This window comes from Agelaius phoeniceus, chromosome 6 (genome assembly GCF_051311805.1).
Source record: "Agelaius phoeniceus isolate bAgePho1 chromosome 6, bAgePho1.hap1, whole genome shotgun sequence".
Classification (NCBI taxonomy): domain Eukaryota; kingdom Metazoa; phylum Chordata; class Aves; order Passeriformes; family Icteridae; genus Agelaius; species Agelaius phoeniceus.
Genome location: NC_135270.1, coordinates 62,494,779 through 62,508,181, shown reverse-complemented (window position 1 = coordinate 62,508,181; position 13,403 = coordinate 62,494,779). Strand labels below are relative to the sequence as shown.

At 46.5% G+C, this 13,403-nt stretch overlaps 1 protein-coding gene across 1 annotated transcript in view; it reads right to left on the bottom strand.

Moving 5' to 3' along the window:
• SOS2 (SOS Ras/Rho guanine nucleotide exchange factor 2) overlaps positions 1 to 12,221 on the bottom strand; it is a 51,956-nt gene extending 39,735 nt beyond the window's left edge. The window contains exon 1 of the mRNA XM_054635592.2: positions 11,933 to 12,221. Coding sequence (XP_054491567.1) covers positions 11,933 to 12,019 — 87 coding nt within the window. The 5' untranslated portion in view covers positions 12,020 to 12,221. The remainder of the gene's footprint in view (positions 1 to 11,932) is intronic.
• Positions 12,222 to 13,403: the final 1,182 nt, after the last annotated feature.

Genomic DNA, 13,403 nt, shown 5'->3' with positions numbered 1-13,403 from the left:
AGGGAGTAGGTCCCAAAAACTGGGGCGCTCTGAGGGCTTCCCCCAAATTAAGGAGGATCCCAGGATGGTCTGGGCTTGAAAGGACCCTCAGGATCATCCTGTTCCTCTCCTGCCATGGCAGGGACACTTCCACTGTCCCAGGTGCTCCAAGCCCCAGTGTCCAGCCTGGCCTTGGGCACTGCCAGGGATCCAGGGGCAGCCACAGCTGCTCTGGGAATTCTATTCCAGGGCTCCCCAGCCAAGAATTCCCAATTTCCCATCTAACCCTGCCCTCTGTGAGCTTGAATCCAGCTGCCCAGTCTTGTTATGAAGTTATTTTATAGCCCTGTAAACCTAATTTTGCCTTCTGTGCCTCAAACATGAATCTCTGCTCTACACAACTGATTCCCAGCTGACACAAGATCCTGAAAGAAAGAAAAAAATCCTCAAGAAAACCAAAGCCACTCCTTGAAAACTCCTCCTTGAGACAGCAGCTTTTCAACAATAGCCAGGGCATTTTGTGTTCTTCCTGAACATGAGAGTTTAATTCACAGAACAATGGCAGACCAGGAAGTGCTGGGTTCAGGTCCTGCCGCGTGTCCCAGAGAGCAGCACTGCAGCAAGAGCAGGGCCCAGCAGGGAAATCAAATGAGATTCTGTGTCCCTGCAGGGAACCCCTCATGGTGCTCCAGAGAACTGACGAGAACAGCGACAGTCGGGAGAGGAGGAGGATCGGGAGAAGATGGGAACTCCCATTCCCCGCTCAGGCTGCAGCCTTCTCCTCCCTCCAGTCGCTCATTTCAGACCTCACCGCACAAAAAATGATTTTATTTGGACCCGACTTCAGTTCCCAGGTGTGAGCAGCTCACGGCACAAACTTTCCCCAACAGCACAACCCCTAAACCTCCGTGGGAGCAATGGATGTGCAGCAAGGCTGAGGAGCAGCAGAGGAGCACAGAGCCCCCCTTCCACAGTGACAGGGAATCTCAGCTTCACTTTAGGAACAAAACCATGGGATCCTGGATTAGAAGGGACCTTTACCACCATCCCATCCCAGCCCTGCCATGGCAGGGACACCTCCCAGTGTCCCAGGGTGCCCCAGTGTCCAGCCTGGCCTTGGGCACTGCCAGGGATCCAGGGGCAGCCACAGCTGCTCTGGCAATTCCAGCCCAGCCAGGAATTCCCAATTCCCAATCTCCCACCCATCCCTGCCCTCTGGCACTGGGAGCCATTCCCTGGCTCCTGTCCCTCCATCCCTTGTCCCCAGTCCCTCTCCAGCTCTCCTGGAGCCCCTTCAGGCCCTGCCAGGGGCTCTGAGCTCTCCCTGGAGCCTTCTCCTCTCCAGGGGAACATTCCCAGCTCTCCCAGCCTTCCCCCATTACTGTTCCATTCCCAAATCACCTCTGTGGCTCTCTCTAAGTCCTGGAGTTAATTTTCCTTCAAAAGGAGCAAAACCAAGAACCAAGCCCAACATCTCCTGGCTGAGAGAACTCTCCCCAGAGGGTTTGGAAGCTCAGCTGCCTCTTGAAATGAGTCTGCAGCATCCTGAAAGCTCCCAGAGGTGCTTCTGCACCCCCTGCCTTTCAGAGCAGTCATTTTGACATAAATGCTGAGAAGAAAAAACCAATTTCATTTCAAGACAAGTGTTTTTCAGAGCAATACAAAAATGCTGTAATAAAAGCTGTGCAGCAGCTGATGCCATGAGATGCCACTGGATCAAGGAGAGAGAACATTTATTCTTTAGAGAAGTCCCCAAATCCTGACTGAGAGGACTGGAAAGGCAGGGAGAGACTGATCAACACTCAGGGCATGGAGAAAAGCAGGAGGAGCTGCTGGGCATGGTGCTCACAGAAGGGACATTCACTGACCTCTGCTTCACACTGCAGTATCTGAGCACAGCTACATCAGCTGGCATGGAATAAACACACCACAGCTACCCAGGCTGAAATTTGCCTGCTAATGATTTCTTTTAAGGGTCAAAAATACCCTTTAAAACCCACAGGGGCTGCACTGATGAGCCAGAGCTCTGCTGCAGGAAGCTGAGCAGAAGGGAGCACAGAAAGCAGATTTTTTACCAATTTTATCTATGAAACAGCAGTGTCTGAGTCATTAAAGAGAGATTAGGATTAGCAGAACTCACTAATTTTTAGTGTCATTTATTTACACAGGTTTAGTCCAAGTTGTTCCAATGAAAAGAGATTTAGTAACAGGGGCAAGGGTGGCATTTCAACTTGGCCTGAACCCCTTTCTGGGGGACATCATTTTATTTTACATTGAAATTCCTAAACTGCTCCTTCTCTTGCTCCTTAGTTTTTCCCTGTTCTTCCAACCCTTCCAATGTGCATTTGATGAAAATCCTCAAAAGCTTCTCCTCAAAATTCCTTCTCAGTGAGAGGTTATTAATCCTCAGAGGAAAGAGTCTGTTGAGAAAAGATGAAGATGAAAAGTTTTCATGGAGATAAATGGTATTAAAACTGGAAAAAACCTGATCTTATTTCTTTTCTTTTCTTTTTTTTTTTTTTTTTTGTTTACCAATGTAATGGCAGGGTTAATTTTGAATTCAAGATTTGAATTCAGGATTTTGAATTCACAGGAATTCTGGATCTCAGACTTGAGGAAATCCAGAAGTCCAGAGTATAAAAGAAATTATCAAAGGGTTTCATCTGAAATGACAAAAAAACTGAGGGGAAAAAACAGAGAAAATTAGAGACCTGCATGGAAATTCTTTTTAGCCTTTTCTGAGACAAACCAACAGCTGGGCTACAACACCTAAATATATTTTTACTTAATAGATTATTTTGATAGTGAAAACACATCCAGAAAGCTCCAGCTGTTCTACAGACAGCACTTGAGCAAAACGAGATTCTTCATTTAAAAAACTCCCAAGAACAGAAAATGCCCAAATCCATGATGTGCACATTGAGTCTGCAGGCAGCACATTCCACCATGAAAACATGGATGCATAGTCCTGAAACATTTGGTAAAAATATCCCAGTTTTCTACTCATATTCAAAACTGCATTTTCAGAAAATGGAATTGCAGCATTACCTGAGATTTCAGAACAAGAAGTATCTCATTTAAACTTTAAAAAAAATTTTTAATTATTTTTTTTAAATCAGTGTTTTAATTCCTTCTTAGCTTTTCTCTCCTACAGATAACTCTGACCACAAGAAACACAAAACATCTGCTCCAAAGGCATTTTTAATCCCTCCTCTGGATGATGCTCCAGAGGAAGAAGGGAACCAAATGGAGCAACTTAAAAGCTCCATTATTCATTGAAAGGGGACAGCACTGATATTCCCAATTTTCAAGCATTATTCTTTAGAAAGAAGCACAAAGATTTACATACTTGAAGAGAAATCCCCAATAAAAATGCACTGTCAACTTTTAAAAAATAACCACAGTGATTTCTTATTTTATTTCCAGCACAGCAATTTCTGGCTGGCCTGTCTTTCTTAAATCAGACTAAAGCATGCTGAGAGAGGAACAGCATGAAGCAGTTCTTTAATAAAAGAGAATTTTTATCTACATGCAGCATTTGGCTTTTTTACTGAAGCGTGGTTAGCAAAATAAAATTATCCCTCAACTGACTGAACAGGGGCATTAAAGAAATCATCTTACTCCACCACTTTGGTGTAAATGCGATTTTTTTTCCCATCTTTAGCTATTTCTATAATCTTCTCCCACTGTATATTCTAGCTGAGGGAGGGTGAATTAAAGCAGGAATGATGGGGGGTACAGACAGGATCTGACTCTGAAACTACATCAAAGACTGTCCTAAAATCTCCTGGAAAGCTGCTTGGTGCCCACAGGAAAAAAACATTAACAATGACACAAATCCACACAAATTCTTCTTTCTCCAATTAATTGTTGTTTTCTTTTATACAGAGTCAAGGAGAAACTAAAAGTGGGTTTGTTCACACATCCACAAACTATATATATATATATATACACACATTTTAATCTTCAAACCTGATGGAAAATGAAGTGTTTGGATTTGATCCATCCACAAAATGCTTTGCTGAAATTGAGATAAAGCCTGAGGGAGCCCAGCACAGCCTCTGGCTGTGACAGGGGAGGGAAACACCACGAGGTGGCTGTGCCCTCATCTGAATGAACACCTGGGGGCATTTCTGAAAGAGTTTGGAATGACTTAGAGATGGGACCTCTGAGATTTTAGATTTTGTGATTTATTTTCTTATCTTGTACAGGAAGGGTGAGTTGGGCTCACATCTTCACTGCATGGCTCAGAAGGTCACAAGACCCCCAGTTACAAGACTTTTTAAGGATTTATTGACCAATAAAACACCACCAACAAGGATATTTGTGTTTTTCACCTAATCCTTAAATATTTCATCTTATGGACTCCTGCTACAGTGTGAGCTTCCTTAGCCACTCATGTTATGGCACACACACCCACAGTGCTGCATTCTAAACTCCTTGTTCACCTCTGGAACTACTTTTATTTTTATATCTTAAACTCTAAACTTGAAACTTTCTCCCACTGAACCTAATGTGTCTCTGCTTTAAATTACAAATCCACATTCTCACCTCTGGCACCTCCGTTTGGGAGCCTTTCCCAAGGTCTCAGATCAAATCCTGGGTTTAATTCTGACCTTTAGCTCAGAGCCCCCAAGTTCTGAGATTTCCCTGTATTTCAGATTCCAGCAAACCCTGACACTCCCAGTTCTCCCAGAACTCTCCACAGGGAGCTCAGAGCTGCTCTGGGCTCTCAATTCAGCACTCAGGGTCCCCAGTTTTTACAGCCCACCCTTCCCAAGGAGCACGGCTCAGTCAGGCACACTGAATTATCCAACCTGCACTCTGAATGCCAGGATGGTTGGGCTGGAAAGGAGCTCAAATCCCATCTCATTCCAGCCCTGTGCCACGGCAGGGACACCTGACACACCCCAGGCTGCTCCAAAGCCCAGCCCTGGGACACTGCAGGGATCCAGGGGCAGCCCCAGCTGCTCTGGGAACAATTCCTACAATCTGGAGACAGTGAAGGCCTCAGAGTGATTTCCCCATGCCCCAAGTGGTCACTGAGGTGACATTAAAAATTAGGAGAGCAGGGCTGTGTGTCACAGACACATCTTCTGAAAAATCCTTTCCTTGGGATTTTTTAATCCTGAGAAGCTGAGAGGCCTCAGGAACAAAATGTAACCAAATAACAAAATAATTATCTGCTGCTGTGGAATGCAACAGGGGCATCTGGGATTGGTCTCTGTGGTTGTTTCTAATTAATGGCCAATCACAGTCAGCTGGCTCAGACTCTGGTCAGTCACAAGATTTTATTATCATTCCTTCACTTCCTTTCAAGCCTTCTGATGAAATCTTTTCTTCTATTCTATTAACTTTATTCTATTCTATTATTATTCTTTCTTCTATTGAAACTATTTAGGATAGTTTTAATATATCATATACTTTTCATATAATATATATCATAAAATAATAAATCATCCTTCTGTAACATGGAGTCAGATCCTCATCTCCTCCCTCATCCTGGGACCCCTGTGAACACCAGCACAGCCATGGGTGCAGGAAAATCAGGTTTTCCACATGAGTAACCTCAGGAAGCCCTGATGGGAAAGGCTGGCACAGAGGCAATCAGTGAGGTCATTAGGAAAGCAAATCCCAGAGTGCACAGCTCCTCTGGAACTGATTAGATAAGGGCTGCACTGAGCAGAGACACATCTGAAAGCAGGGAGAGCAGCAGGAGGCGGGCAGGAGGCACTGCAGGAGGTGAGGGGATGAGAGGATGGGAAAACCACACAGAACCGGGGTTGGGATTGGGACTGGAGCCCAAAGGCCCCACAGGGAGGTGAATCACAGCAGCCAAGGGCTCTGGTGGTTTGTAATCCCTGTGCCTGCTCCCCAGGCCAAGGCAAACACTAATTCCCATTGAACAGCACAGGTGGGAAGTGTTTTATTCTGTTGGAGCTGCCAAATGGAACCCCAGCGCTCCCACTGAACACCTGGGAGCTAAAATCCACCTGCAGCTCACAACTCTGCTGCCACTGCTGGCCAGGCACACATTCCTGTGCCAGGAACTTGGTTACAATGACAAAAAAGCATGAAAAGAGTAAGACTGAAATAAAAGGAGCAGCCCCCTTGCTTCCAGGCTGAGGCATCCACAGAATCCCAGACTGGTTTGGGTTGGAATGGATCTTCAAACCCATCAAATTCCAAATCCCTGCCGTGGGCAGGGACACCTTCCACTAGCCCAGGGCACTCAAATTCATATTTGGAGCAACTGCAGGTCTGCAAAGGTCCAGGCTTCTGAGCTCAAAGAAATGTATTTATGAGAAGCTAAATCACCTGAGAGATTTCAACCCCAAATGTAACCATTTCTTTTAACAAGCAACTTTCCTGTTGGAATGATAATGCATTAAATAACGATAGATGCTAATGAAATTAAAATGCTTTAAATAAGAATCCATTATAATGAAGCTAAAATACATTAAATAATTCTAATCCAAGGGGAGCCTGATCCTGGCATGGAAAACATGCATGGAATAAAGCTGGACACCCCTGCACCTCCTGACCTCAGCCCCAACCTCACACATCACAACAGAGAAACTCCCACATGTTTAAAAATACAGAAGCACTGAACTAATGTAAACTCAAAAAAAAGTCCTCAAAGTGGTCCTTTATATCTGTCTATGCAACGTTTGCTAAGAATAAACCCTTTAGTCATGCTCTAGAAATTTGATGAGTGGTCCAGAGCAATGGTGGAATTGTTTTAGAAAATGCAAATAGTGCCCAGAGCCAGGATTATCCCAACATGTGGTGCCTGCAGAGCTGTGGGGTTTAACTGTGTGTGGATCACAGAGAAAACCCAAAACAAGAATCCCTGGGAGATGCTCCTGGAATTTATTTAGAAAAATCAAAGAGCAAAGCAGCTGAACACACAGCTCTTGTTGACAGAAACACATTCTGAATCTGCCAGGGGACACAAATCCTAATTATGGAATCCTGGAATGCTTTGGGTTGGATTTAAACCCAGCCAGTGCCACCCCTGCCATGGCAGGGACACCTCCCACTGTCCCAGGGTGCCCCAGTGTCCAGCCTGGCCTTGGGCACTGCCAGGGATCCAGGGGCAGCCACAGCTGCTCTGGCAATTCCAGCCCAGCCAGGAATTCCCAATTCCCAATCTCCCACCCATCCCTGCCCTCTGGCACTGGGAGCCATTCCCTGGTCCTGTCCCTCCAGCCCTTGTAAAATGTAAGCTCAGGACACACAAGGATATTTTAAGGTGAATAAATCCATCTCTATACATTCCTCACTATTTTCAAATTTTCACTCTAAATCTATGGGGTCCCCCATGGGGTTTGTTTTAAAAATCTGTTCCAATGGAATCTTTTTGCAACTGCACCTCATGTTTGGGCAGATGCTGGTTGGTGTTTAGGGGCTGCTTTAGGTCAGATTCCAGAGGGATCAGGAAAAGAAAATAAAAGGAATAGACATTGATTCCAGGTACCAGTGGAAGGTATTTGGTACAAGTGAATTTCTCAACTACAATTCCCAAAAACCTTTGTGCAGCTGACATACAGGATATTAAACTGGGACCTCCTGTGGGCTGGAGGGAGTGACACACTCAGCTGCTGCCTCTGAAATCCCCCAGGACTGGGATCCCATTCAGTAACTGATACAGCACTGGGATCCCAGTATCAACCTGCAAAATAATTCATACAGGACTGGGATCCCATTCAGTAACTGATACAGCACTGGGATCCCAGTATCAACCTGCAAAATAATTCCCACAGGACTGGAATCCCTTCAATAATTCCCACAGGACTGGAATCCCATTCAGTAATTCACACAGTTCTGAAATCCCAGTATTAATCTGCAAAATAATTAATCCAGGACTGGAATCCCAATATGAACCTGTAAAATAATTCACATAGGACTGAAAGCCCATTCAATAATTCACACAGGACTGGAATCCCAGTATTAATCTGCAAAATAATTCATCCAGGACTGAAATTCCAGTCTCAACCTGCAAAATAATTCCCATAGGACTGGAATCCCTTCAATAATTCACACAGGACTGGGATCCCAATCTCAACCTGTAAAATAATTCACATAGGACTGGAATCCCATTCAATAATTCATACAGGCCTGGAATGCCAGTATCAACCTGCAAAATAACTCATACAGCACTGGAATCTCATTCAATAATTCACAGAGGACTGAAATCCCAGTCTCAAACTGTGAAATAATTCACACAGGACTGAGATCCCAGTATCAATCTGCAAAATAATTCATCCAGAACTGAAATCCCAGTATTAACCTGCAAAATAATTCCCATAGGACTGGAATCCCATTCAATAATTCATACAGGACAGTGATCCCAGTCTCAACCTATTTTATGAAAATAATTCATAAAGGACTGGAATCCCAATATGAACCTGCAAAATAACTCACACAGGACTGAAAGCCCATTCAATAATTCATCCAGGACTGGGATCCCAGTCTCAACCTGCAAAATAATTCACACAGGACTGGAATCCCATTCAATAATTCACACAGGACTGAAATTCCAGTATTAACCTGCAAAATAATTCCCACAGGACTGGAATCTCAGTCTCAACCTGTAAAATAATTCATACAGGACTGGAATCCCATTCAATAATTCATGCAGGACTGGCATCCCAGTATCACCTGCAAAATAATTCCTACAGGACTAAAATCCCAGTATCAACCTCCAAAATAATTCATATAGGACTGAAATACCATTCAGTAATTCACAGAGGACTGAAATCCCAGTCTCAAACTGTGAAATAATTCACACAGGACTGGGATCCCATTCAATAATTCCCACAGGACTGAAATTCCAGTATCAACCTGCAAAATAATTCCCACAGGACAGGAATCCCTTCAGTAATTCACAAGGTCTGAAATCCCAGTATCCACCTGTAAAATAATTGACTCTGGGCAGTTCCATCTGGAATTCAGCAAGAACCAGCTGTGGCACTGGACCTGTGCTAGGAAAGGTGATCCCAAACCCAAAATGCAGCTTTAGAAAAGGGTTTCACCATTTGACATCTCCCCCAACAAAGGCCAGGCTAAGCAAAACCAACCCAAACACCAAAAAACCAACAAACAAAAACCAAAACCAAACCAAAACCAAAAAAACCCAAACCCAAAAGCAGCTGCCAGGTTAAAACCTTTACCAGGATCTGTCTGGGGTGATTCACCTGCTCCAAACAGCAGCTCAAGTCACTAAACATCAGTGATCACATCAAAATAATGTTTTCTTCTGATTCATTTACTCTGAAAGGGTTTTATAGCAAATTACCCTCACTCCCTGCTCCATTTCCAGCACAGCAGCAGAGGAAAATAAAGAAATAAAGTGGGTGAGAGCAAGGATGTGCTTGTGCATCTCCCAGCTGCAACAGAGGCAAATCCATGGAACTGCTTCTAATTTCCCAACCTACAGGATTCCCAGGTGCCAGTGCTAAGGAATGTGGGCATGAAAATATAAAAAATCTGGTTTAAAGATGTTTTACCATTTAGCTTTGGGCTTTTCCTAAAGAGACTCCCACTCTTAAGGTAAAATTTGGTACTCTCTGCTCATCTCAAAGAGTATAAATGCAGATGAAATTTTGTTCAAAAACAGATTTTCTCTTTTTTTTTCATATATTAAAGTAAGAACTGATGTGTTTCACCATTTTTAAGTGTCCACTGCATAGAATTAAAGCAAAGCAAGAGTTTAAAAGTGGTTTGATAAAAAGAAGTTACCTTAAACTTGCTGAGTGCATAATAAAGAGATTGGAGCTCTTCAAAGCACGTTCTGGACTTAAAATCCAAGCAATAAAGAAATATTCTTTATTGTTAGTGAACTGCATGGGCTCCTTCTCCAGCTCCACATTTTGGGGCATTTTAGAATTCAATCTTTTTCCCACTTTAACATGCACAAAGAGAACCAGAATTTATCTTCTTTTTCTGCTTTCTGTTTCTCTTCTTCAATAAGTGCTCATTTAAAGGAAAAGCTTTCAGGAATGGGAAATAATGCCCAGGATATTAAAAATACAGCTTAAGAGTTAAAAAGATTCCTTTATTCTAGGTGTTTTAACTAAAAAAATACTGAACTTTCTTTAGAGATTTCATCACAGAGCAACCTGCTTGGAGAAATCCCATCTCAGCTGGCCAACAAGTGGATTTTTAACTATCTGCCAACAGCAGTGATGATGTTTAATGAGTTGGGAAATTAAGAGAAAATTTCAGGATTTGACACTCTGGATTCAGGGCCAGTTCTTCTGCTCCCCTAGAAATGATGGAATAGTTATGTTGGATAATTTCCTGCCCATTTTAAGATCTCCAGTGCTTGTTTTTATTAAAAGTGTTTTTAAAAGTTCTTTTGAAAGTGTTAACACTGAGAGTGCTTCCCCAGCAGGCTGACAATGATACAATTTTGGGTTGACTCACTGATACTGTGTGTTCACACCAGAAATTCACATTACAGCCCGATTGCCTCATGCTCCAGGGTGGGTCCTGCACACAAGGAACTTTCCCAGGGAGGAAAAACCTGGCTGTAAGCAAATACACATTTTTACAGCCACTCACTGGCATCACAACCCTGTTTCCTCTGCTTTAGAAAGCTGAAATTGCTGCTTTTTTCACCAAAACCAAATGCATAAATAGAATTGGTAAAGCAGCATGAACCCACCAACTTTTGCTGCATTTGTGTTTGAGGATGAGGAAAGCACCTCTAAAATTTTAAGGGAATCCTTCTGCAGCCACAGGTCACGTTTGGGCAGATGCTGGTTGGTGTTAAGGGGCTGCTTCAGGTCAGACTCCAGAGAGATCAGGAAAAGAACAGCCTGGCATTCTCCAGCTTCCATCAGCAGAAGATTTTAGGGTAAAGAGCAGAAAATCCAGGATTCTTCAGACAGGCAATTAGTGGTTTCTATGCCAGCCACAAGACCACTTAGACAGGCACCAAAACCAAATGCAAATCTTTTATTCTATTAAAAAAATAACACAGAATCATTATCCAACAGCATCACCACATCTATTCTTGGGGAAAAAGAGACAAACAACTCACCACTGCCCAAAGTATTTGTGTGGCAGCACCAGAGATGCAGATCAGCAGATAATGATGGTCAGAAAAATGGAATAACCCTCAACTTTGGCACATGACACACAGCAGGGCACTGCTCCCTCCAGCCTCAATTTATCGCTGTTTTTACACTGCTGGGGGTGAAAAGGGGAGCGGGCTGGAGCTTCCCTGCTGTGCAAACACATCCTAAAATCACGGATTCACCTCCTGTGTGGCTCCCCACTCTGAGCTGTGCAGCGGCAGATGGGCCACAGGGTGGCTGATCCCTGCAGCACAGGTGGCCGCTGGCACAGGTGTCACCTGAGGGTCAGGAACACCGCGGGGAGGGAACCCGGCTCGGGAAAGAGCCTGGAGAGGGTCAGGAGAAACACGGGGGAGGGCATGAAGGGATAAAGGAAGGGGAGAAGAAAGGGATGAAGGAGGGGATGAGGAAGGGATGAAGGATGCCATTCCCCGGCACATCAGCAGCGCTATCAGGGTGCCCAGAGCAGCTGTGGCTGCCCCTGGATCCCTGGCAGTGTCCCAGGCCAGGCTGGACAGGGCTTGGAGCAGCTGGGACAGTGAAAGGTGTCCCTGCCATGGCAGGCAGTTGGAAGGGGATGAGATTTAAGATCCCCTCTAACCCAAACCAAACCGGGACACCAACCCCTGGAAGCGAGAGCCCCAATTAAAGCGGAGAGCGAAGTTCAGCGAGCGCAGGTGCCGGAGCAGCAGCAGCAGCAGCTCCCGCCCGCTCCCTCACGCCCGCAGCATCCCCGGCCCGCAGCGGCGCTGAGGGAGCCCGGGGGGCTCGGGGCGCTGCCCCAGGGCAGGGCGGGGGCCGCGGCTCCCCCTGCCCGGAGCGCGGGGACGCGGGGCCGGCTCGGAGCAGGTGCCGCCGGGACTGACCTTGCGCAGGGCGGGCACGAAGAGGCCGCGCCATTTCGGGCCGTTCTCCTCGCCCAGGAACTCGTAGGGCTGCGGCGGCGGCTGCATGGCGGCCGCTCCGCATCGGGGCCGGCCGGGCCGCCGCGGTGTCGCTGCTCACCCGCCCGGCCGGGCCGCCATGGCTCGGCGGGGCCGCTCGGGGCTCGGCGGGGCCGCTCGGGGCGCGGGGAGGCGCCGGGCGGGGGTCGGGACGGGCCGGGCCGGGCCCCGCTCGCTGCGGCCCCGCTGCCGCCGCCGCCCGCGGCCGCCGCCCTGCGCGCCTGCGCCGCCGCCCCGCGCGCCCCCTGCGGGCCGCGCCCGGAACTGCGGGCACCGAGCGGGGACGGAGCTGCGGCACCGAGCGGGGACTGCCCGGCCCGGGGACGGCTCCGAAACTGCGGGGAGAGCTCCGAAACCAGGGGATCATTGCTTAACTAGGGGACAGCTCTGAACTGGGGAGAGCTCCTGAGCCGGGGGGAGAGCTCCTGAACTGGAGTATAATTCCTTACCGAGGGGAGAGTTCCTGAACTGGGGGAGATTTCCTAAACTAGGGGAGAGCTCCTGAACTGGGGGAAGAGCTCCTGAACTGGGGAGGATTTCCTAAACTGAGGGAGAGATTTCCTTAAATGGGGGAGATTTCCTAAACTGGGGGATAATTCCTGAACTGTGGGAGAGCTCCTGAACTGGGGGATAATTCCTTAACTAGGGGAGATTTCCTTACTGAGGGGATAATTCCTGAACTGGGGGATATTTCCTTACTGAGAGAATAATTCCTTACCTAGGGGCGATTTCTTTACCTAGGGGATATTTCCTTACCTAGGAAATGTTTCCCTTGCCCCGGGGGAAATTTCCTTGCCTGGGGGATGTTTCCTTACTGAGGGAATATTTCCTTACTGAGGAGATGTTTCCTTACCTAGAGGGTATTTCCTTACCAAAGGGATATTTCTTTTCTTACCTGGAGGACATTTCCCTGCCCAAATGATATTTCTCTACCTGGAGGATACCTGGAGGATATTTCCCTTCCTAAAGGAGATTTCCCTCCCCAGAGGAGATTTTCCCTACCTAGAGGAGATTTCCTTGCCAAGAGGAGATTTCCCTACCTGGATGATATTTCCCTGCCCCAATGATTTTTCTCTACCTGGAGGAGATTTCCCTACCTAGAGGACATTTCCCTGCCCAAATGATAATTCTTTACCTAGAGGAGATTTCCCTGCCCAGAGGATGTTTCCCTTCCTAGGGGATATTTCCCTTCCTAGGGGATATTTCCCTGCCTGGATCAGTTTTTCTGCAGGCTCTTCCCCTCCCTGCCCAGGGGCTGCTGTCCTTCCTCCCTGGGTGCCATTTCCCTGCCTGCAGGCTGTTCCTGTCTCTCCTCACCTGGAGGCCTCCTGCACACCTGTGCCTCTTCCCACCTGGGGCTTATTCCCATCCTCACCTGAATTCTCTTCTGCTC